A 25,638-nucleotide genomic window follows, 5' to 3' on the forward strand; every position below is an offset into this window, starting at 1 on the left:
AAACCCGTTTTCTAGAGTTTCGGTTACCATTGAGCCGGGTCGCTCCTTACTTACAGTTCGTTACCACGAACTGTTTGATATCCTACTGAGCTAACCTGTCCCTGATTTTTTTTTTTTTTTAGGAAACTACTAAAGACTTGAGTCCTTAGTCATCTATCTATGATTTTCAGTAGCCTTCCAGCGCTGGGGGAGAAGAGCAAGATTTCAGTGCTATTCAATGATTAACGCGATTGTCTTTGTTTTCAAAGTGGGGAACTGAAAACCTCTAGTAAAAGAGTTTTCGACGATGGAGAATTCAATGCTGCAGTTTTTCCTTCCATATGAAGTCGTGTTACGTTAGAAGGGTTTCCGAATTCTCAGAAGTTGTTTTCAACATAACAAATTATGTTTTTCCACCTTTTGATTACTATCGGTCATGGTTTGCTCTTTACTATGTTGCAGCTATTGTTGCAACCATAAATCGTGCCAATCTGTTCTTTAAGCAGACACTGCTTTATTGTTAACCTGGTATATTATTCCAGGCTGTGGCCAAAACTATCACAAAAGATGTGTTTCAAAAATGCCAAACGATTGCACAAATGTGAAGAGTCGACGATCGTCATCTGTAATTTCACCGTTTTCTAGTCCAACAACTTTGAGTATACCCAAGAGTACGTCTGAAGTGTTATCTATCAGTATGGCCAACATCACAGTACCTTCTATGGAGGATGGAATGGGAAGGGTAAGAAGTCTTCAATTTCTTGTATGCATTGACATGGTAACTGATGTTTATATGACATATGTTTGACATAACTTGTTTGTATGACATATGTATATGACTATTCTTGCCTTTTTAACTCATTGAGACTAAGCCACTACTGGGGAAGAAACGCCAGGGTTTTTGAATAATATATGTTTTTCGACAATTTTAATATTTCGTTTGTAGGCTACTGTTGAAGCGGAAACTTAAAATGGCCAGAAATTGGTTTGAAAACCCTACCACTTAACTAGTTTATCCTCCAAAATGTACTGGGATTGTATGTGTCCCAGTGGCGACGTTAGGCATGTGCAACCTGTGCGGCCTTACAGGGCTTTGCGCCACCAGGAACCCCGCATCTCATTGTAGGCATAACCTAAAAATGGAAGGGTGTGTCAGTTCACTACCATCTCTGAGCAGCATGGAAATACCGCACAGAAAGATCCCTCCTGCTGTATGGTGAAAACCTACCCTGAAATTACAGTTGAGACCAGAAAAACACTTACACAACAAGATTTAATTAAATAAATGACTAAATATAATCTCCGATTCGTAGTAATAGCCATTGAGACCCCGATTATTTTCTGTGGCTACATTGGCTAAGCATGACGAAATGAAAAAATTGTAAAGAAGAGAATTATCCTCGTTTTCTCTTCTTTACATTTTTTTTTGTTTTGTATCGGGGCCCTGCAAATAGATACCGCAAAGGGCTCTAAAAAATCGAGCGCAGCAGCTGCTATGTTCTTAAGATTTTTGCCCGCTAGATTTTGGAAAATACCTTTTTAGGGGTATTTTCATTAAGAAATTGCTGTTTTGGGTATTTTCATTAGAGAAAATTCTAAAAACGACACATTTTCCTCCGTTAGAAATGGAAAAAAACCTTTAGAGATTCTCATAAATCTGCGTGAATTGACGCCACTGCTTTGAATTCTTTTTTTAATTAGCATCTCTTTCGACATTTTCCTTAGAATTAAACTATTGTCCACCCGAAAACGTAAATACAAATAAAACGTAGTGGTAATATGCCTGTGTACATTTTGCCAGGCTTAGCTTACAGGTAGGGAAACTGCTGTTCCAACTTCTTTAATTTTCAAAATTTTGCTTTAAGTCATTATTACACTTGAGACATTATTGGTCATGTGTTTGGGGTGTTTATTTTATTTTTATTTTCTCCCCATAAGAAACTGTAATGTGACTTAAGCATAAGCTCGTGTGCTCTGAGCAAAAAATTATAGCAATATTCTGGGTTTTTTCCCCTAGTTGACCTTGAAATGCTATTCGAAAATACTAACCGAATGAGATGTGTCTTAAGCGGGCATGGTAGGCTGCTTAACTAAGAAGCTCAAAAGCTATTCTTCCTTCAAATAGGCTTTTTAGGCTTGATAGGGCAATTTAGGAGTCAAAAACCTCTTAAAGATAAGCTTTATTTACCTTTGAGTTGATTTAAAGAGGAAAAAACAAAATGATGCTAGTTAGTTCGAAAAATTACCGAATATTTTGCATTTGGTATACCTAATATTAATTTTCTTCCCCCTTTTGGGAATTTTTGTTTGTCCCTTCATGATCCATAGTCAGTTGTCGACCAAACTTTTTGGAACCTCCTTTTATTGCGTCTATGATTCTTTTCTTCTTTCAGTTATTGACTCAAATGTCTACCCTTTTAACAGGAACTTTAGTTTGAGGACCTGGGATGTTTGTAAACCTTGCTTTATAGGGCTATCATAGGCAGCGCAATTGCGCTTCCTGAGTAAAGAACGATGTTGGCACAATTTATTATTTGTTTTTACCTGAGACCAGGGCACTTCGTATCGAAGGAGTTGTCGTAGAAACTTGGAAAAGGGCTCATTCGATTGGAAATCGGAATGGCTAATGCCCCTTTTAATAGTTGAAAGTGATTGGAAGGCAACTAATACCTCTTCCACGCCCACCATTTCCCCAAACACATTCAATCAAAATTTTGAGATAGCCATTTTGTTCAACGTAGTTGATTTCCTCGTAGTAACTATGTTTTTGAGGAGGGCACTCCCCCACAGTCTTCAAGGCAAGGGATACAAGCTATATCCTGGGTGCATACAATCTTCTTATAGATAGCTTTGTTGCAGAAACTTCAAAAAGGGCTCATTCGATTGGAAATTCAATCGGCTAGTGCCCTTTTTAATAGTCCAAAGTTATTGGAGGGGAACTAACCCCCTCTCATGCCCGCCTTTTCCCCAAACACATCAAATCAAAACTTTGAGATAGCAATTTTGTTCAACGTAGCTGAAAGTTCTGGAAATTAGGTCTTTGAGGATGACAACCCCTTCCCCCGCACAACCCTTAGGGCAAGGGTTTTAAGTCACGCCCTGGGGGCATATAAGGTTTTTATAGAAAGTGTTGTCGTAGAAACTTCAAAAAGGGCTCATTCGACTGGAAATTGAAATGGCTTATGCCCTTTTTAATAGTCGAAAGCGATTGGAAGGCAACTAACACCCCTTCGACGCCCATCATTTCTCCAAACAAATCCAATCAAAATTTTGAGATAGCCATTTTTTCAACGCAGTTGAAAGTTCTGGAAGTTATTTCTTTGAGCAGGACACTCCCTCCACAGTCTTCAGGGCAAGGGTTATAGCTTATGCCCTGAGGGGCATATAAGGTTTTTATTGAAAGCTTTGTCTTAGAAACTTGGAAAAGGGCTCATTCAATTGGAAATTCAATGCCCTTTTTAATGGTCGAAAGTGATTTTAGGGCAACTAACCCCCCTCTCAAGCCCACCTTTCCCCCAAACACATCTAATCAAAATTTTTAGATAGCCACTTTGTAATTTGAAAATTTCAAATTAGCCATTTGAAAGAACATATTACAATAAGTCAAACTCAAAACGAGCAGAAATTAATCTGAGTAGGGTTCTAAACCCTATGCTTTCTAAAAGCCAGAATATAATTTGTACTTCACTGAAAAAAATTCTTATAAATGTTTTCACTTTTGTAACTTTAAGAAATCAAAAATTAATTAAGGTTTTAAGGAATAAATATCAGCATATGTATATTAAACTGACACTGCACATTTTTTTCAGTAAAATATAAATTATATTCAGGTTGTTAGAAAGCATAGGGTTTAGAACCCTACTCAGATTACTCAGTTTTTTTGATTAATAATAAGACAAAGTTTGACATGGCTAAGACACGTTCAGCGGATGAAGAGTGCCACATTGCCAAAGATCATCCTTGTTGACTAACAATCTTGTGCCAAATGAAAAGAAGGTTGTCCCCGAATGGGGGGATGGCGTAAGGAAAGACCTAAGGGAAGTTCGAACTTCTTGGGAGGTTGTAAAGAGGGAGGTTTTGAATATACTGGGATGGAGAAGGAGTGTGCGTAGCTGTGTTGGCCTCGGGTGGCTTGGTGCTACAGTGAGTTAATATTATTATTATTATCATTATTATTAATAGTAGTTGTAGATGTAAGTAAAAGGTAGAAAGGCTGGCTAATCGTTTGAACGAGTTAAAAGCTCCCAACAAATTCCCTAGAACGTTAGGTTTATTTTAATTTATTTGTTTGTATTGATAAGGAAGCTTGCAGAGTTAATTTTCTTATAAGAAAGAATACCTGATATTGGGTTTTCTCTTGAATTAAAGCTTGTGAAATTGCTGAAAACAAAAGAGAATATATTCTAACAAAATAAAGCAAAAAATAATATCGTGAGAGGTTCGTATCTGAAAACAGGAGATAAAATAAACAATATTGTAATGGTATGCTTGTTTGGAGAAACAACAGGTTAGTCATGTACGCGGTTGGGTATTTAGTATTGCATGGGGTATACGGGGTATTGCAATGAGTGCAATAATAATAATAATAATAAAAATTCAGTTTGTAAAAATTAGCTCCCAAAGTTTTCACTGTGATTCAGGAGAATCCAATTCCCAACACAATTCTGATTCAGAACAGCTGCTTTGCTGAGATAAACAACCTTGATTAGACCAAGTAAATAGAATTTAGCAAAAAAAAAAAAAAAAAAAAAAAAGAAAGACAGATTGACTTTTTACCGACATAATTAGATGATAATGATAAATCCTCCGTTAAGAGAAGCTTTGATGAAATCAGATAAAATTAATTTTTCAGATAAAGCTGGAATACATTATGTTTTTTTCTTTTGACAACTACAGGGTGGGTATTAAAACAAGAATGATCAGTCAATAAGAGAACCCAGTGAGAAGGGCAAGGGGTCTACTACCTCCTTCTTCTCCAGAATAAACGAAAACAAAAAATTTCTCCCTATTAGGAATCTCAGACGGGTTTACCCCCTTTAAATATTTATAAGCTATAAAAGTCCTAAAAATGATTTTGCTGATATAGTATAACAACTTATAATTTGAGGTAAATGGCCCTGTTAACACGCTGTCGAGCATGAATCAAAATGCACTTTTCCGAAATTTCAGATTTTTGTGGTTTCTCAAATTATTTCTTTTTTTTCAGTATAATCTGCAATTTTTTTGGCGCTCTTTCCTAATTTTACGACCTCTTCATGGAACAATTACAGCGTATGTGCCTGCCAAAGGCCTCCGTTAAATGGCCGCATATGAATATAAATGTTTAAAAAGTGTAGTGCAGACACAGCTGTACCTCTTATCCTCCTTGTTTTACTATAGTTTGAACTTTAACACGGATGACCTCTCTGCGTTTTTCTCTGCCATTAAATTGTGTTTTTCACCCTTACAGCTTTTCTCCCCTGCATAGAAAAGGTCTAAGAGAATGTTTCAAAACGAACGCTTTACCAGTAATAGAAGTAAAATGCATGCCAGTAGTAAATAGTCCACCAAGCGGCAAAAGAGACTAGTACATTCATAACCTTTTAAGCGTATAATATCTACAAAGATATTCTAAGGGAAGGAGCTAGATGACCGAGTAATCAGCCAGGTTAAGGTAGCCCCTATTTATGTTGCTTGCTTTTACCAAGGCCAGTGAAATGGGTAGTTAGTGACACCAGTTTTTAATTAATATATATTAAACCAGCTTTTTTGTCTTATATTATGTTACTAGAATTTGAGATATGCTAAATACGTTACCAGAATGGTATTAGTTGTTATGTAAACAAACTTATGGGATCCACTAAATCCAAACCAATTTTCTTTGACCTGGTATCTTGTGCTTGAGTCAAAAGGAAGTATTGACCTTCATTTCATTTGATTCTATCAATTCCTCAATTGTGTTCTTTGCCTTACTAGCCATTTTAAAAATCATGAGTTACGGAAAAAGCATTAGATTAAAAAACTTTCTGACACCCGGTTCGATTTGTTGCCCTAACATTTGAATAATCATCTACTATTTGTGAGACTAGAGGTGTTAAGTTTTTAAGTAAACCTCTGCAGATAGATTTTGGTTTTAAAAGTCCTTCGATGCTGGAAAGCTGTCTTTTGTTAAATACTCAAGATGGATGAAAAGGTATGAAAGGTACCTCCTTTTAACTGGTTTCTTGTGATTTAAGCACGAGTTAAAGAAAAAAAAATTACTTTTTATGTTCCAGATACTCCATTTCAGATTTTTTTTTTTACTTAAGGTTTTTAAGCTTTTTTTATGCAGCTTGCGGAAAATAATGATTTGGACTTAATGTTTATGTTCCCTGTGCAATCTTTAGTGTGCTGTTTTTCTGCTCTCCTGCGGTTTTAGTAAAGTAACGAAAAACTAAATTTTTATTATCATTCCATACCGAGATTCAGCTCTACCCATCTGCCGAATTACGTTGGTTAGGATGCAGTTGCGTAGAATTAGGGTATTTAAGCTCTCTCTCCACGGATACGACAGGCGAGTTGAATATCTTTTGGCATGATGGTCACCCTTTTGGCGTGAATGGCACACAAGTTGGTGTCCTCAAAAAGTCCAACTAGATACGCCTCGCTGGCTTCTTGTAGGGCCATCACAGCCGAGCTCTGGAACCTCAAGTCAGTTTTGAAATCCTGGACAATCTCTCGCACAAGTCTCTGAAAGGGAAATTGTGATATGATTTTTTAAATTGAAATAATGTTGAAAATTGATTAAAAATAGTTGAAAAATGGCTTTTTTTTTCTTTTTTTTTATAGCAATTTTAGGTCCTTCCCCAAGAAAAAGTGTACGTAATATCATAATCCTTGCTCGGTGAATGGATAGATCTGAAACTAATGAATCCAATGATATAAGTATCTTGTCCTTTTGGTACAAGTTACAGCTGCTGGCTGGTCGCAAAATTCCTTGTTTTAGAGGGAATATATACCTTAAGGCCCTTTAATTTTGGATAGCCACGTAGTTAAAAAAGAAAATAATAAAGAGAAACGAAAGAAAAACCACTGCTGGATCAAGAGGAGTAAAACAATTCAGCTAAATGGGATAACATTCCTCTTTTACTAACAACAGTGCTGCCATCTCTCATGTGACGATGATCGCCCAACAGTGCCACGTATTGCTTGGCAATCTGAAAATTATTCATAATGGTTATGGTTCAGACACTTTGAAATGAGCGAAAGAAAATATGTTGTAGCTAGATGATAAATAAATGAATCATTAATATGACTACTGAAACTGGTGAAACAATTTCATTCATAATTGCGCACCTATTACACGGGTCAGATAGACTCTCTCCCGCCCCCTCCCTCCCAAAAATGAGACTACGGACTAAATATACATTTTTTGTGTTATATATCCCCCCCCCCTCTTGGAGAAAAAATCCTCTGGTCCTCTCTTAGGGTTGGAGCTGTTACACATACGTTTTCATCTTTTACGTGTCCAGCGTTCCTTTCAAAATTATTCATCTCTCAGAAATAAAGTACATGTTCAGTTTTGTTGTTGCTGTCATTAATGCACTTTGGTTTCTTAAAAATATTAAATGCCCCTAAGCTAAATACCCTAGCAAATTTACCTCAGAAAGAGAGTCGGGGAGGTTTTAATCAATCTAATTTATTTTTGTTGTTCCAATTTTATTTGTACTCTAGGTTACCCTTGGCCTCTAAAACGGTTCAACTTCGAGTAAAAACTAGGACTCTGTGAATTAGATAAAAAATGGCCAATAACAATTTTACAAACTCTTTAAATCCATCGCCTAGAATAGAAAATTTCCACAAATTTTAAAAATAAAGAATGATAGTCAAGTTTAATGATTGCTTTGATTCTGGAAAGTTTTTCCCGATAAAGTTTTCCATGTGGTCGTTAATCATGTGAAAACGCCTTTCTGTTTTTCCTGGAAAGTCTCAGTCATGTTCTAATAATGAAAGCACAAACTGTCTATCTGTAACTATGATGGATCATTTCGTCCTATACAAACAATTATTCGGAACACTTTCACGGCAGGTTCTCTCCCATGTAAAAAAAGAAACAATAGTTTTCCCTGAGAGAAAGTGTTTGAAAAGCGTTGACTAGCTTAGGTATGGTCTTTAGGATGGTGAGGGGGGGGGGGGATCCTTGTAGGCTGCATCTTGGGGTGAAACTTTCTGGAATCGGGAAAACTACCCATGATGAATCCCAATCCCCTCCGAAAAAAAAGTCTGTTTAACCCAAGTTTGTCTTACCTAACTATGATGGACAATTTTATCCTATATAATTGAGAACATTATATATATATAAGACCTCCGTATAAACAGCATGAATGACCTCTATAAGTTCTATTGATATTCACTTAAATGAACTGGAATCGGGTAAACTAGATATGAGTCCTAGACCTAGTCTCTTCCGGAAAAAAATAAAACTTTAACATTCATGGTGATTGTGACAAATTAGAAATAACGAGGGCTTATAATCAGTCTACTTAACCCGAATATTTTGACTATTAGGCAACGTAAGTATAAGATCCATCATCTTTGACTTAAACAAGCTTCGATGAACTATGATCCATCATCTTTGGCTTAAACAAGCTTCGGTGAAACATTATTTGGATTAAAGACAGTTGATAACAACCTCCACTATTTACATTTTCCTAAGCCACCGTAGGTGCAAAATTGCATTTATCTTTTCGGAGGCAATTGTGTCAATTATATATGTATATATATATATATATATATATATATATATATATATATATATATATATATATATATCTTATGTATATAATTGACACAATTGCCTCCGAAAAGATAAATGCAATTTTGCACCTACGGTGGCTTAGGAAAATGTAAATAGTGGAGGTTGTTATCAACTGTCTTTAATCCAAATAATGTTTCACCGAAGCTTGTTTAAGTCAAAGATGATGGGTCATGGTGCTCCTGGCCATAGAACCTTACAGAGGGTACATGATTGTGTATTTGCTTTTATGGTTTCAATTTACTATTGATATATTTATTTAGTAAATATATCTCTATCTTCCCTCTTAGAAGAAAGAGAAGTAATAATTTCAAGGAGGCACACTTGTGCCTCTATAAAGAGGCGACCCACCACAATGTTAAGCGATTTCAGGTCCTAGAGGTCGCAGAGAGACGGCGGTAATCGAATTTTGTAGCCCAAGCTTAAACTAAGAAACTTGCAAAATTTCATCCTCCTCCGACTTTATCTTCATGGGGTAAGCTGGGCCGGAAGTTTCGACCCTCCCACCACAGCCCCCTTTAAGGTTGTCCGATTGGGCTGAAATTTAAAGGTTCAGCTTTCCTAGGGCTCGGGAGCTTATCCTCGAAATTTCAGCTCAATCCGATCACTCCTTCTTTGTTTTCAAAAAACCAAATATAGCCAATTAAAAATCATCATTTCTTTTTTTTCTTGGCCACGCCTTCAGGCCACAGTTGGCAACGGATCCGGTTGAATGAGGACTCATTCGAAGCAAAATTCGACCTGTTAGGGCCTTTTGATATTTTCAGACCGAAAAAATTATCCCCCGAATTTACATTTACGAAAAACCTTGTTTTCCTATATTAGCCCGTGTTAATTTTTCCCACCACAACCCCCCTTTAACGTTGTCTGATCGGGCTGAAATTTGGAGGATAAGTTTTCCTGGGGCCTGGGAGCTTATCCTCGAAATTTCAGCTCAATCTGATCACTCCTTCCCTGTTTTCCAAAAACCAAATATCAAGTTTTGCTTGCGTCAAAAAGATTCATTACCTTACTAAAAAACAATTTCAGTTATGTCTCTTTAGTGTAGCGGTGAGATTCCTGGCTGTCAGGCGGAAAACCCGAGTTCGATTTACCGTTAGATCAAATTTTTTATATACTGAATTTAAATTTTTAAAAAAAAACTTAGTCTCTTTTTTAAATTATTTGAAAAAAATTATGTTTTCTAAAGAGTTAAAGAGGCTGAGTTACAAGGTCGACCCTTAAAACACCCTGTCGAGAAAGAAAAGAATAATACACAATCATCTAACAGTTAGTCAAGCAATAATAAGTAATAAACTGTACAAAAACGTGCAGAAATTATTTGAAAAAAACTACGTTTTCTAAAGAGTTAAAGAGGCTGAGTTACAAGGTCGAACCTTAAAACTTACAGGGATTAGGAGGCACAGTTGGGGGGCTGCTGCCCCTCAAACCCCCGCTTTCGCAGCCTTTAAATAAAAAAAAAAGGTTTTTTAAACTGAAAGTAAGGAGCGACATTAAATCTTAAAACGAACAGAAACTATTCCGTATGTGAAAGAGGCTGTGCCCTCCTCAACGCCTCGCTCTTTACGCTAAAGTTTGACTTTCTCACAACTCTTTTTTTAAACAATAAAAACTTTAGCGTAAAGAGCGAGGCGTTGAGGAGGGCACAGCCTCTTTCACATACGGAATAATTTCTGTTCGTTTTAAGATTTAATGTCGCTCCTTACTTTCAGTTTAAAAAACTTTTTTTTTTATTTAAAGGCTGCGAAAGCGGGGGTTTGGGGGCGACAGCCCCCCAACAGTGCCTCCTAATCCCTGTACGTTTTAAGGTTCGACCTTGTAACTCAGCCTCTTTAACTCTTTAGAAAACGTAGTTTTTTTCAAATAATTCCATTAAAGAAAGTGCTTGAAAAGCGTTGGCTAGCATTGATGCAAATATTATGGTGGCTTAAGTGTAACAGCCACCTTTGAAATATTCCTTGGGGCGCAGGACCTCCGTTTAAACAGCATGAATGACCTCTATAAGTTCTATTGATATTCACTTAAATGCATTGGAATCGGGTAAACTAGATATAAGTCCTAGACCTAGTCTCCTCGGAAAAAAAAAAAAAAAACTTTAACATTCATGTTGATTGTGACAAATTAGAAATAACGAGGGCTTATAATCAGTCTACTTACCCCGAATATTTTGACTATTAGGCAACGTAAGTATAAGATCTATGCGTTAATGGAGAATTTTTTCCCCTTTTTATTCGTAGATCAGCATTGTTGAGTAGAAAATTTTGATCTTTTTTTTATTTTTTTTTGAAAATTTGACTGTTTATAAGTGTACGTTTTCCTAAATTTGAGAGGCTACCAATTCTAAATAGTATTTAAACTATTTATTTTGCTTTTTAAAATATACAGCAGGATCATTTTTCTTTTAGATTGATCAAAAAAACTTTTTGCACAAAATAAGTTTTTCAAAAATAAGAACTCCATTAAACCAAAAATGAACAAAAATAGAATCAAATAACCTACCAAGCATAAAACTACCACAAATCAGTATTAATAAATAAATGAAATCCAAAACAAACAGAAATTAAAGTAAGTCAAAATCAAAACGAGCAGAAAGTAATCTGAGTAAGGTTCTAAACCCTACGCTTTTTAAAAGCCAGAATATAATTTGTACTTCACTGAAAAAAATCCAAATGACTTTACTGAAAAAAAAATGTATATTGTCAGTTTAATATACATAATGCTGATAATCATTCCTTAAAATCTTAATTAATTTTTGATTTCTTAAAGTTATAAAAGTGAAAACATTTAAAAGAATTTTTTTTAGTAAAGTACACATTATATTCTGGCTTTCCAAACATACTGGCTAGCATGAACAAAATAGCTATCTCAAAACATTGATTGACTGTGTTCGGGGATATGGTGGGCGTGAGAGGGGGGATAGTTGCTCTTCCTTCACTTTCGACTATTAAAAAGGGCACTAGCCCTTTCAATTTCCAATCAAATGAGCTCTTTTTGAAGTTTCTACGACACACTTCTTTATAAAAACCATATATGCCCCCAGGGCATAACTTACAACCCTTGCCCTGAGGGCTGTCGGGGGGGGGGGGGGGGGTTGTCATCCTCAAAGACCTAATTTCCAGAACTTACAACTACGTTCAACAAAATGAATATCTCAAAATTTTTAATGGATGTGTTTGGGGAAATGGTGGGTGTGAGAGGGGGTTAGTTGTTCTTCAATCACTTTTGACTGTTAAAAAGAGCACTAGCCCTTTGAATTTCCAATCGAATGAGCCCTATTTGAAGTTTCTACGACAACTCCTTCTATAAAAAATTCAAATGCCCCCAGGTCATTATTTACAACCTTTGCCCTAAGGGCCTTGGTGGGATTTTCATCCTCAAAGACCTAATTTCTGGAACTTTCAACTACGTTGAAAAAAATGGCTATCTCAAAATTTTGATTGTGTGTTTGGGGCAATGGCGTGAGTAAGACGAGGGCTAGTTGCTTTCCAGTTACTTTGTACTATTAAAAAGGGCACTAGCCATTTCAACTTCCAATCGAATGAGCCCTTTTTGAAGTTTTTACGATAACGTTTTCTATAAAAACCTTATATGCCCCCAAGGCATAGCTTACTACCCTTGCCCTGAGGGCTGTGGAGGGGGGGGAGGGGGTGTTATTCTTAAAGACCTAATTTACAAAATTTCAACTATGTTGAACAAAATGGCTATCTCAACATTTTGATTGCATGTGTTTTGGGAAAAGGTGGGTGGGAGAGGGGGTTAGTTGCCCTCCAATCACTTTCGACTATTAACATTTTATCCTCCAGTGGCTAACGCTATGGCACGCGACCGCTTCTAAAGAATAAGACAGTTCTACCACACAAATGATAGTTTCAAAGCAATCAAAAAGGGGAATCGGGGATACGACCCCCTCTTCAAGGTTCGACCCTTGTCAGATAGGCTTTGGAAGAATATGCGAGAAGTCCCAAATGAAGAACGACATTCTGTGGATGAACAAATGGTCCCTTTCAAGGGCCGGCTTGGGTTCAAGCAGTACATCAAAGACAAGCCACACAAGTGGGGGATAAAAGTATCTGGAGCCAGGGGAATAGTTTATTAATAGTTTAATAGTTTACTTCGAAATTTACAGTGGTAAAGGAACCACTGTCGGTTCAGACTTTAGTGTTGGTGCTGATGTGGTGCTCCGCCTAGTCGAATATCTCCCGAAACTTCAAACCAGAAACCAGAACTTCAAAGTGTTTTTTGACAATTTTTGCAGCAGTTTTCATCTAGTAGAAAAGCTGCGGGAAATGGGAATCCAGTCAGTAGGCACAGTCCGAATACACAGAATGCGGAAAGTGAAACTTCCGCCCTTGGAAGCTGACGTCAAGCTGAAAAGCTCCGGAAGAGGATTGTTTGATTGGTGGGTTGAGCAACATTCTGGAATAGTCGTGACGAAATGGTACGACAATAAGCCGGTCCATGTTATTTCTTCATATGTTGGGCCTGACCCACTTGATCAATGGAAACTGTGGGACAAAAAGGGGAAGGCTCAAATCGATGTAGCCAGACTTCATGTCGTCAACGAGTACAACAAGTTTGTGGGGGGCGGTGGACTTGAGTAACATGTTGATTGGGTTATATCGTACTGACATCAAGGGGAAGAAATGGTATATGTGTCTAATCTATCATTTCCTTGACGTCAGCGTAGCCAATGCTTGGTTTTTGTACAGGCGCAATCATCACTCTGACGCTGAGAAGCCCCTATCCCTTTTTCGCTTTCGTGCGGATATTGCTGATTGGCTGCTCAGAGGTTAAGTCATCCCTGCAACAAGGAAAGGTAGACCACCAAGCGAGTCTCCAGTTACTACCAGACCACAAAAGAAAACTAGGAGTGACAACATTCCCAGTTCCAGCGTTCGCTTTGACAACACGGCCCACTGGCCTGAGATGGTGGACGAAAGACAAAGATGCAAGTCCTATGCAAAACACACCCACACATTTGTCAAGTGCCTAATGTATAATGTGCGCCTTTGTTTAACCAAAGACAAGAATTGTTTCAAAGCATACCACTCAAGTGTTTAAGTAGACTGTTTCATTATTTAGCAGATGTGCCTTGTAAAATCCATATTCCATGTGAAATGACTGAAATAAATGATTTTCCCCAGGTGCCCCTATGTCATGGACCCCTAGGAAACTAGTAAAAAGCAAAACCAAATTTTTCTAATCACAGTTTCATAATTCAGCCATCAAAGGATTAAAAAGGGCACTATCTCTGTCAATTTCCAATTAAGTGAGCCCCTTTTGAAGTGGCTACGACAACGCTATCTATAAAAACCTAATATTCCCCCAGGGTATAACTTACAACCTTTACCTGGGGGGCTTTCGGGGGTTTTTCATCCTCAAATACATAATTTCCAGAACTTTCAACTACGTTGAACAAAATGGCTATCTCAAAACATTCATTGAATGTGTTCGGGTAAATGGTGGGCGTGAGAGGGCACTAGCCCTTTCAATTTCCAATCAAATGAGCCCTTTTTGAAGTTTCTACGACAAAACTTTCGATAAAAACCATATATGCCCCCCAGGGCATAACTTACACCCCTTGCCCGGAGGGGTGTGTGGGGGGGGGTTGTTTGTTATACTCAAAGACCTAATTTCCAGAACTTTATACTGCGTTGAACAGAATGAATATCGCAAAATTTTGATTGGATGTGTTTGGGGAAATGGTGGGCGTGAGAGGGGGGTTAGGTGTTCTTCAATCACTTTCGACTATTAAAAAGAGCCCTAGCCCTTTCAATATCCAATCGAATGAGCCCTTTTTGAAGTTTCTACGACAACTCCTTCTATAAAAACTTCATATGCCCTCAGAGCATAACTTACACCCCTTGCCCTGAGGGCTGGGGGGGGGTGTCATCCTGAAAAACCTAATGTCCAGAACTTTCAACTACGTTGAAAAATGGCTATCTCAAAATTTTGATTGTGTGTGTTTGGGGAAATGGTGGGCGTGAGAGGGGGGTTAGCTGCCCTAATTACTTTCGACTATTAAAAAAGGCACTAGCCATTTCAACTTCCAATCGAATGAGTCCTTTTTGAAGTTTCTACGACAGCTCCTTCTATAAAAACTTCATATGCCCCCAGGGCATAACTTACAACCCTTTCCCCGAGGGCTGTGGGGGGGGGAGTGGGGTTGGTTGTCATCCTTAAAGACCTAATTTCCAACACTTTCAACTTCGTTGAACAAAATGGCTATCTCAAAATTTTGATTGGCTGTGTTTGGGGAAAAAGTGGACGTGAAAGGTGGGTTAGTTGCCCTCTACTAATTTTCGACTAATTAAAAGAGCACTATCCCTTTGAATTTCCAATCGAATGGGCCGTTTTTGACGTTTCTACGACACAGTTTTCAATAAAAACCTTATATGCCCCCAAGGCATAACTTATAACCCTTGCTCGAAGACTGTGGGGGGAATTTCCTGCTCAAAGATATAATTTCCAAGACATTCATCTACATTGAACAAAATGGCTATCTCAAAATTTTGATTGGACGTGTTTGGGGAAATGGTGGGCGTGGTAGGGGTGTTAGTTGCCTTCCAATCACTTTCGACTATTAAAAAGGGCACTAGCCATTTCAATTTCCAATCGAATGAGCCCATTTTGAAGTTTCTACGACAACGCTTTCTGTGAAAACCTTATGCCCCCCTGGGCATAACGTATAACCCTTTCCCTGAGGGCTGCGGGGGGGGGGGGTGGTGGTGTCATCCTCAAACACCTAATTTTCAGAACTTTCAACTACGCTGAACAAAATGGCTGTCTCAAAATTTTGATTGAATGTACTTCGGGAAAAGGTGGGCGTGAGAGGGGGTTAGTTGCCCTCCAATCACTTTCGACTATTAAAAAGGGCAATAGCCCTTTGAATTTCCAATCGAATGAGCTCTTTTTGAAGTTTCTACAACAACGCTTTCTATAAAAGTCTTATATGTCCCCAGGGCATAACTTAAAACCCTTGCCCTGAGGGTTGTGGGGAAGTGTCCTCCTCAAAAACATATTTTCCATCTGGAAATCAACTACACTGAAAAGAACAGCTATCTCAAAATTTTGATTGGATATGCTTGGGGAAATGATGGGTGTGGAAGGGGTGTTAGTTGCCTTTCAATCACTTTCGACTATTAAAATGGGCATAAGCCACTCCAATTTCCAATCGAATGAGCCCTTTTTGATGTTTCTACGAAAACTCCTTCGATACTTGTCTAAAGAAAAAACAAATAAATAATACATTGTGCCAACATCGTTCTTTACTCAGGCAGCACGATTGCGCTGCCTATGAAATAGTTTCATAAAGCTCTTACTGAGATATATGTGTCCTGTGAAATATTGAATTTTGCCACAAGCTTACTTGCACCGAAAGGACAAGATACTTGCATCATTGAATTTATTCAATTTATTCATTCACCGATCCAGAATTATAAAATCGCTTAGAACGTCTCTTAGAGAATGACCTTAAATCGCTTATAAGAAAAGAAAAAAAGAAAAATTGTCCTATTTTCAGGGATTTTCAAGTAATTTTTAACGTAAATTATAGACGTATTTGTTATGCGAAAATGTAAGATAATATTTTTTCAAGTTTTTTGTGGAAAAATAAATCGATTGTTGTTTAAATTTTTTACGTTTTTTTCCTCTTTGTCTTTTTATTAGTAGGTCGGTAATATGATAATATTCGGTAATATATGCGGTAATATTATGATAATATTCGGTAATATAGGCGGTAATATTATGATAATATTCGGTAATATAGGCAGTAATATTATGAAAATTTAAATATCCTTAAATATTGAGTACACCTCTCCTGTCTGGTATTCTAAATATCTAATGGATTGTCGATAAAAAAAAGAAAAAAAAGAAGCAGTAATAGAGGCATTAAAAACACTCAGTATTATCTCTTATGAGTGTCTAGTCCCTTGTATCTCTCTTTTTTGGAAAGCCAATTGGGTCAAAACAGGATAAAACAAATTTCTTTGAGTTTTGTACAAACTGCCCTTAATAACCCCGGACACATTCATTTTTCGCTAGGTCAGTTAGTAAGTGTCTATCCTCGGTTAGAAATAACATTCTAACCGAGGATACATATCAATGACAAAAAACATGTGCAAAGTATCTCAAAAGTTCGAGCATAATCAGTTTTATCATAATCAAGTTCAGAGTATTTTAAATCTCGTATATATATATATATATATTTATACGTCTAGATATATATGCATTGAGGTCTAAATTGGAATACAAAGAAGATGTTTATAAAATCTAGAAAACAGCTAACGAATGTGTTTTCGTTCAGAAATAGTAAAAAAACTGTAGGAACTACGAAGAAAATATGGGGAGCAAAAAACGTGTTAAAGGCGGCCAAGCGTTTTCTTATGAAAATGAGCCTTTAGTCTGGAAAGAAAACCATAGGACTTTATAATAGTAAATTGTGTTGTTCGCATTACATCGTATGGAACAAAGAGTATGGAAGTATGGAGAACATCGTATGGAACAAAGGGTAATTTACAAGAGTGGAAACTGGTGCCAGTGTCGACAAAAAAAAATCTTAACACCATCTAGCGCTTGGCGACACTTTTTCAGTTTTATAATAAGAACAATTATATTAATCTATGTAGTCGGTAGAATTAGCGTATTAATAAGTGTTTGACGTCATTTCGTTACAGAAAAAGGATTACAAAGCTTAAAAAATGCTAAGTGTCGCCAAATGCAAGATGGCGTTTATGATTTTTTTTGCCGATATTAGTACCAGTTTGCTCTCTTATAAGTTACCCATACTCTTTCATATGGTATATAACAAAGTACAACACCTCGTTTCTGAACTGATAGAAATAATTTATTCCTAATAGTAATGATTTTTTCTCTTCTGCAGTGACGGATCCAGGGGGTGGGGGTGGGGGGGCGGGCGCCCCCTTACGTCGTATAAAATAGTGTAATTTACTGAATTAACACAAGTTTGCGAACACAACGTTTATCGGATCAACCTATTCCCCCCCCCTTAGAAAATCCTGGATCCGCCCCTGCTCTTCTGTAGTCGAACGCGATCAGGTTTTGCGACGTTATTCCGTGCCGATAAGAGTTTTTTGAGTGCCTCTTCGTTGTTCTTTTTCTTTTGTTTTCTTTTGTGTATTCCAAACTTTGCTTGTATTTATGGGAAATAAATACATTCATTCACTCAATGGATTTATACAACTAACGTGACTTGATAATCTTATGCCGGGATTAATGAAGTAATTTTTCTTCTGTATGAACAAGATTTTGTAAAAAGAAGAGGAAAAATGCTATTAGGCTTCTTCTCCTAAAGAGAAGTAGGGAAGAGAGCCTTATATTGGAAAGCCGTTTCAAAAGTATGAAAGGTCTTCATCTCAATGGTTTTTATGCCCCAAAAGTTTTCCGAATTGCATTTAAAGAATATAAGAAAGTTCAAATAGGGATAAGTCCTTTTATTAGACAATGAAAACCAGATGCAAAAGTTCTGGATATTTCGACCACACACATCAGTGATCGTCACCAGGATAAATATCCGATAACTGATGTATGTGGTCGAATTATCCATAACTTCTGTATCTGGTTTTTACTCTCTAATAAAAGGGCTTATCCCTATTTGAACTTTTATCTGTTCGTCATAGAAAGGCAGTGTGGTTTTCGAAAAAATATATTAGAAAGTTCGTATTTTATCCTTTAATTTTAATTAGTTCGGATCTAGGAACTATAATGAAGCTTAGTTTCAAGATCATTATACGCGAAAACAAAATCTTATTTGGATACGAGTTAATACAAAGTAAAATCATTATCTTCAGTTTTTCTGCTTCTAAGTTTTCTTCTTTTTTCGGTTTGTAAATTGTTTCATTACGTTGGTTTCTCCTGAGCGTATTTGATCTACATTTTGTTTTAATAGTCTTTTGTTTTATTTTGTCAATTTTTTTTTATGAATCGAGTATGGGAACTGTTAGGAGAGGAAACTTAAGTTCACCTCCGAGAAGAAAATGACCAACACTATCTAGCACTGTCCAGCCAGGTTATAAAGTTAATTTGTAAGCCTAAATAGAAATATTACTTCCATTGTTTTATGTTTCTGTTTTCATAATTTGTTTTACCTCTGCTTTTTACTTTTTGTTTAATTTTTTGCTTTCACTATTGGATTTAGTTCAAATTTCATTTTTAAATAAATGTAAGTAAAATGTGTTTAAGCTTGTTTTGAGCTTTTCTAACTCTGCTGGATATCACTGCACTGTAAAAACAATTGCTTAAAAAAAATGCTGTTAGCGGTTTTTCAAGTAAAAATAAGTCTGCCTAATTGTTTGTCCGTCCTGTTTCTACACCACGCATTTTGGCGCTTGCAAAACTCCACTGAGGTGAAAATGGCAAAAACCAATCCCCAGCGAGTTTTGCTCAGGAAAAGTGGTTGTACTTAGCATAAGGAAATCAACCACTGATGCATAAGGATGATCTCACAAACTCAATCCTAAACCCAGTATCTCAGTAAAGAGAGAAAATACGTAGCTTAAATTAGCCCTAGGGCATTTTGATTTTTCCAACATATAGGGAAAGATAGGGAGCTACCCACCGACGACTCATCTGAAGGACCTCTACTCTTCTGGAGAAACGGGAAATTCTCAGCCCTATATGTTGTTCGGGTTTTTGACTCGTCCTCTTGAAAGAATCTTCACAGACTTAAACGTGTGTGGTTTAGAGGCTCAAGTTTCAGAAGATTTTTCTGGCGATTCGCTATTTAAAAATTAAGCCCTTTTTTCGTATTCCCGTTAGGCGTGTTCGGGACAATTTTCCCTTCTCCCATTTACAAGAATGGTCCAAAATTAACCAGAACCAATTGCCAAATTTTTCAAGATTCCCAGAAGCCAATTTATTGGGTCGTATTTTTAATGATTTTAGATCAGTGACCTAAACCAGTAGAATTTAAAAAAAAAACGAAAGGTATAAAAGAAAGCAAAACCTGAAGAGCTGTTTTTAGGTTTTGTTTTCGGCTCTCGTCTAGTTTCGAATTTTTTTTCTTTTTTTCTTGTTTTTAAGCTGTTGAACGTTCTTAGTTTTCTCCGCATTCCATGAAATATGCATTCCGGAAATCTCTGTAACAAACATTTACTGGATGAAAGTAAAGTTATTAGGCTAATAATACAGGACTTAGCCCTTTCAGTTATTAATAGTGTGTGTATTATAATTATTTTGTTTTGTTTTTCTATAGACGATATCATCTGGCAATTCAAGTCCTGTAATGGGCAAAGGTCGAATGTCAGTGCCTGGTGGTCGACCTCCTTGGGTTGATATAGCTATGTCTGTCCGACCAAAAATACCACACAGCTTTCAAGTAAGTCTTAGTTTCAAATAAGTCAAACCATAAAGATAATTCAAACCAGAATATGGTAATCAAAAGTATTAAATAATAAATTTTCTAAAATTTACTAGAACTGACTTTAAAGTACCAAAAGTCCCCAAGAGTATTTAGTTAAAGTCTTTAAAGGTGCCATTATAAACCGTAAGGTTGCATTTTCCAGGGAAGGGTCTTCAGACTAATCTCAGCAAGGGAAGATTTTCCCCCGGAACTGAGCGGAATTCACAGGATATGTATGATACAATTTTTAAACTTGCAAGGGGGGGGGGGGTTCTCTGAATCAATGGTTAGGGGAACCATAAGTCTTGCTGCATGGAGCGACGTATACGCTTCAAGTAGAAACTATTTAATACTTTAAGAGTTTTTAATACTTTAACTGGCAAGTGTCTGTAACTCTTAACCGAGTATTAACATGAAAGGCCTCGTGATATTATACAACGGGTGCCTGGAGTGCCTCTGGAAAGACAAAAAAGGACCTTAAGTGTCAAGGTTCTCTAATCCTCACAAAAGGGTATGTTTCTATGCCTGAGGCCTGAAGGCAAATGAATATTTCTCATCAAAGAAACTGGGTCTAGTTAGGAGGTCTCATTGAAAGATTATGAATATCATACGTAGTGTGTTAAACCTAACTTGTTTTGTCTTGCGGAGGGGGATTGGGTCGAAACTTCAGGAATTTATTTTTTTATGGGGGGGGGGGGGCTCAAAATATCGTGCTTTAAAAAATGAATGCACACTATGATGTTTTTATTTTTCATGCCTGTCGGCCAACAGAATCTGTAGCCAGCCATGTTGTGGGATAGGTAGTTGCTAGGAAAGATAAAAGAGTTTTGTCTGGCAGTCCTTTAGAATAGCCGGAAAAATAGTTTTCAACGCTGCTAAAGAATAACTTTTTCATTAAACAGTTCTCTATAATTATTATAAAACTGTGGCTACTCTGTTTTTATGTGTTGCCATTAAAATCAATCTTTTATTAAAAAAAGATTCCATTTGAACATCGGTTTTATCTTCGATTCGTTTAACCATTTAAATCCTCATTATACCTGACTACTAAGGTTTTGACATCGAATCTAGTAATACTTTCTGCTAAACTTATTCTAAGCGTTTTTTAACTAAAAAGGGACTTTTTTTTAGAGTTCATTCCACAAAAATATATTTCAGCCATTTCAAAGTAATAAATCTGATTATTACTCCATACTCCATCGTCCTGTCGAGTTTTTTTTTGGCTTTATAAGTTTTTTTTCCAGAATATAAAGTCCTCGTAGATCTTATATCTGTGCTGAGCAGCTTTGACATTTAGAAGTTTGTTTTGAAAATTTGGATGACTGAAAAAAAACTTTAATATTTTGATGAATGTTTTAAGCGTAACAATGTGGTAACATACATCACTTTAGTGCTAATTACCAATTACCATTCTTGTTTCATCAATTAACCACTTAATTACCATAATGTATGACATTGATTAATTAGCTTCTGCTATACTTTTGGCTTTTTTTGGTTCTTACAGTTTTTCCAAAATAAGTAACTGTAAATGACACGCTTCTTACAAATGATGTCAAATTTAGTAGCAACTCGTGAAATTCTTTATTTGCATTAACTAAACTTGTGTAGAAAATACAAGTAAATCTTACAGTGTCCAAGGGAGACAAATATTCGTTTCTTGGTCCAAGAGAAAATATAATTCTAGGAAATCTTCCGTTCAAGCGTCCAAGGGATTGTAGATTCAAGAAAAGCAAAATAATTATGAATCATAGTGAGATTAAAAGGAATTATTAAGAGTCTCATAATCTGGGAGACTTTTGGAGGGGAGGAAAGGGGGAACGGACTTTCACTTTAATGCTTCTTAATTGAAACCAAAACCACATTTTAAGTCTAATCTATTAACGTAAAATCTGTCTCAAAACTGTAGATACTTCAAATGAACTTGGAATAGAGGTAGAACTTGAAAAGGAACTTGAAATTTTTAGATACCCCGCTACAAACTAAAGTTGATAACTCTTTCTGTAATCTTGTAACGTGGGGAGCTAAACCAGTTGCATAACTTTTGAAACTCTTAAATGACTCTCTTAAAAGTTTTTTAAAACTCTCTTAAGTAAATTCAAAACTCTTTAAGTAAAACCCTTAAAGTTTTTTATTGTTTTAAAAAGTTGAGTTGTGAGAAAGAGTGAAACTTTAGCGTAAAGAGCGGGGCGTTGAGGAAGGGACAACCCCTTTCATATACGGAATAATTTTTGTTCGTTTGAAGTTTAATGTTGCTCCTTACTTTCAGTTTAAAAAAAACTAGTTTTTTTTAAAATTTAATATATATATTAAACTGAAAATCCAAGATCACTTGTTTTTTCAGTAAAATGCAAATTATGTTCAGGTCTTGAGAAGGCATGGGGGTTGTCAACCCTACTCTTGCTAATTTTTGCTCGTTTTGAGTTATTTGTTTATTTATTTTTCAGATTCATATTATTCATATTTTTTCAGACTCAGTTATTTATCGTAGTTTCTGTTTCTTTTGGGTTTCATTTGTTTGTGAGTTTCTACGACAATTCCTTCTATACGAAGCGCTCTGGTCTGAAAAAAAAAACCACCGAAAAATAAATTAATCAATTCATACATTGTGCCCACATCGCTATTTACTTAGGCATTGATATTGCGCCGTCTATGATATATATCAATACTTACTAATAATCTCATAAAAAATACAACAGATATATATATATATATATATATATATATATATATATATATATATATATATATATATATATATATATATATATATATATATATATATATATATATATATATATATATATATATATATATATATATATATATATATATATATATATATATATATATATATATATATATATATATATATATATATATATATATATATATATATATATATATATATATATATATATATATATATATATATATATATATATATATATATATATATATATATATATATATATATATATATATATATATGTATATATATATATATATATATATATATATAAAGAAGGGGATTTTAGCTAAATAGTACAACCCACCCTGCTGACTAAAATCCGACATTTGTCCTACAAATATCAAATTTTTGTTTTAATTATTACGCAATAACCTCCATAGGAAAGGTAGTAGAAAAGGTAGGAAAGGTAGGAGCGGTTTTACAAAAGGTAGAGGATGTGTCGACCAAATTTTCACTCTTAGGTTAATAAATGAGAAGTGCCTGAGTTGCCAAACACTTTTGGTCTTCAGTTTTATAGATTATGAGCAAGCGTTCAATTCTGTTGATAGAAGAGCTTTTTGTCCTTCTATGGTATATCTGATAAATACATTAAAGTGATTAGTGCTGTGTACGAGGATAACACTGCAGCAGTTGAGGTAGGAAATGAGGTTAGTAGCTGATTTTGTGTTAAATCAGGAGCTAAGCAGGGCTGTGTTCTATTCCCACTTATATGGATCATTATGATGGACTTTGTCTTAAAGGAGCACGGGAAAGGCAATGGGAGACCACGGAGTCAAATGGGGAGGAAAAAGTCTCCTGGACCTAGATTATGCTGATGATTTAAACATCCTAGATGGAAGTGCGAAATAAAAAAAATGAACTTTTAGAGGTTTTGAGAGTTCAGGGTGCTAGAGTAGGTTTAAAAATTAATGTTAAGAAGACTAAGTCACTAAGGCCAGGAATAAGTGAAGATGAAAAGGTGACGTTGGGTAACGAAAAGATTGATCAGATGGGCAGCTTCACTGACCATGGTAGTATTATTAGTAAAGACGGTGGGAGCAGTGAATATGTTAAAAATAGAATAGCCAAGGTTCCGGCTGTTTTATACAGTTAAAGAAGTTTGGAAGAATAGGAAGATAATTCTGCAAACCAAGATTAGAATATTAGAAGCTACAGTGATGACAGTGGTCAAATATGGCTCTGAAGCATATGCGCTCCGAAAAGCGGATGAAGATTCGTTAGATGTTTTCCAAAGAAATTGCTTACGGATTATTCTGGGTACCCGGCTGACTGACCGTATTTCAAACAGTAGGCTGTATGAAAAATGTGGTTCAATACCGCTTTCTAGGGATATAATGGAAGAAAGTTTAAGATGACTAGGGCACGCTATGCAGATGAAGGATGACAGATTGCCAAAAATTGTCCTTTTCGGTCAACCGTCAAGAGCTAAAGGGAAAGCAGGTCGTACTTGTCTGGGGTGGGAGAGCGTCTTAAAGAAAGATTTAAAGGAAATGGAAACTTTCTGGGAGGGTTTAAAGAGGGAGACTTTGAATAGATTGGGAGGAAGGAGGAGCGTGCGTAGCTGTGTTGGCCTCAGGCAGCTTGGTGCTGCGATTAGTTGTTAGTAATAGTAGTAGTAGTAGTAATAACCTCCATAATGGTAGGTTACTCCAATAATCCTCTAAATTCTACCTCCAACGTGAAAAAAATATAATTGCCAGGACCTACCCCCACAAAGGTTTTGATTTCTTTCTGGCTAGGACCAAAAGAATTTTATCAAGCCGTGAATATATTCTTTCCAGCAGGGTAATATTTATCCCAAAATTCTTAAAAAAATAACAACTAAAAATAATGGCCCTTTCCTACAAAAATTTTATCTTAAATACTTCTTCTTTTAAAGCGGTAACCTGTCTGGAATGTAGGCAGTAAAAAGAAAAGTGGTTGACAAAGTAAAAAGAATGCAGAATGTAAAAAAGTGAAGTATACAATTTACCAACATATTCCCAATTTCCAATTGAATGGATTTTGAACATTATAAATGTAAAATTATACAATAGAGATGCGGCAAAAGTGAAAGCGAATGTTAAGTTTGTGATTATGCAGTTGCTGTATTTTGAAAGTAAAATAGCCAAGGCCCGGGAAATTTTTTCATAGTTGAAAAAAGTTTGGAAGAATAGAAAGCTGAATCTTGGAACCAAGATTAGAATACTGGAAGCTACGGCGATGACTATGGTCAAGTATGGTTATAAAGTGTGGTTTCTCCAAAAGACAGAGGATGATTTGCAAGATGTTTCCATAGCCCAACTGACTGACCATATCTCAAGCAGTAAGCTGTACGAAAATGAAATTTAATCCCGCTTTCTTGGGCTATAATGAGAGAAAGGTTGAGATGGCTGGGACACGTTCTCCGTACGAAATGTGATAGATTAACAAAGATCGTTCTTGTCGGCCAACTATCTAGGGCCAAGCGAAAAGGAGTTCGTCTATGAATGGGATTTGGAGGATGTCGTAAGGAAAACATTAAGGGAAACGGAAGCTTCTTTGAAGGGTGTAAAGAGGGAGGTTTTGAGTAGATTGAGATGGAGGAGGAGAGTGCGTAGCTGTGTTGGCCTCTAGCGGCTTTGCCCTGCAATGAGGTGTTAATAGTTGTAGTAGCAATTTGAAAAAAAAACTGATAAAAAAATATGCAAGTTTTTCTAATGAAAGCAAAGGGGGAAATTGAAACTTAAAAAACAATAACTATCATATTTAAGCCGTGCGTTATATGTCTATAAATTTATGAATTACTATCGTGGTTTA

General features: G+C 36.1%; 1 protein-coding gene across 1 annotated transcript in view; it reads left to right on the forward strand.

Annotated features, from left to right (window-relative positions):
- Positions 1-315: 315 nt before the first annotated feature.
- The window catches only part of LOC148942453 (serine/threonine-protein kinase D3-like), a 49,005-nt gene continuing 23,682 nt past the window's right edge, over positions 316-25,638 (forward strand). The window contains exons 1-2 of the mRNA XM_089102703.1: positions 316-721; positions 19,965-20,087. Of these exons, the coding sequence (XP_088958829.1) occupies positions 560-721; positions 19,965-20,087 (285 nt within the window). The 5' untranslated portion in view covers positions 316-559. The remainder of the gene's footprint in view (positions 722-19,964; positions 20,088-25,638) is intronic.

Source organism: Artemia sp. Qi Xiang Cuo, chromosome 16 (assembly GCF_049724085.1).
Source record: "Artemia sp. Qi Xiang Cuo chromosome 16, ASM4972408v1, whole genome shotgun sequence".
In the NCBI taxonomy this organism is placed as follows: Eukaryota; Metazoa; Arthropoda; class Branchiopoda; order Anostraca; family Artemiidae; genus Artemia; species Artemia sp. Qi Xiang Cuo.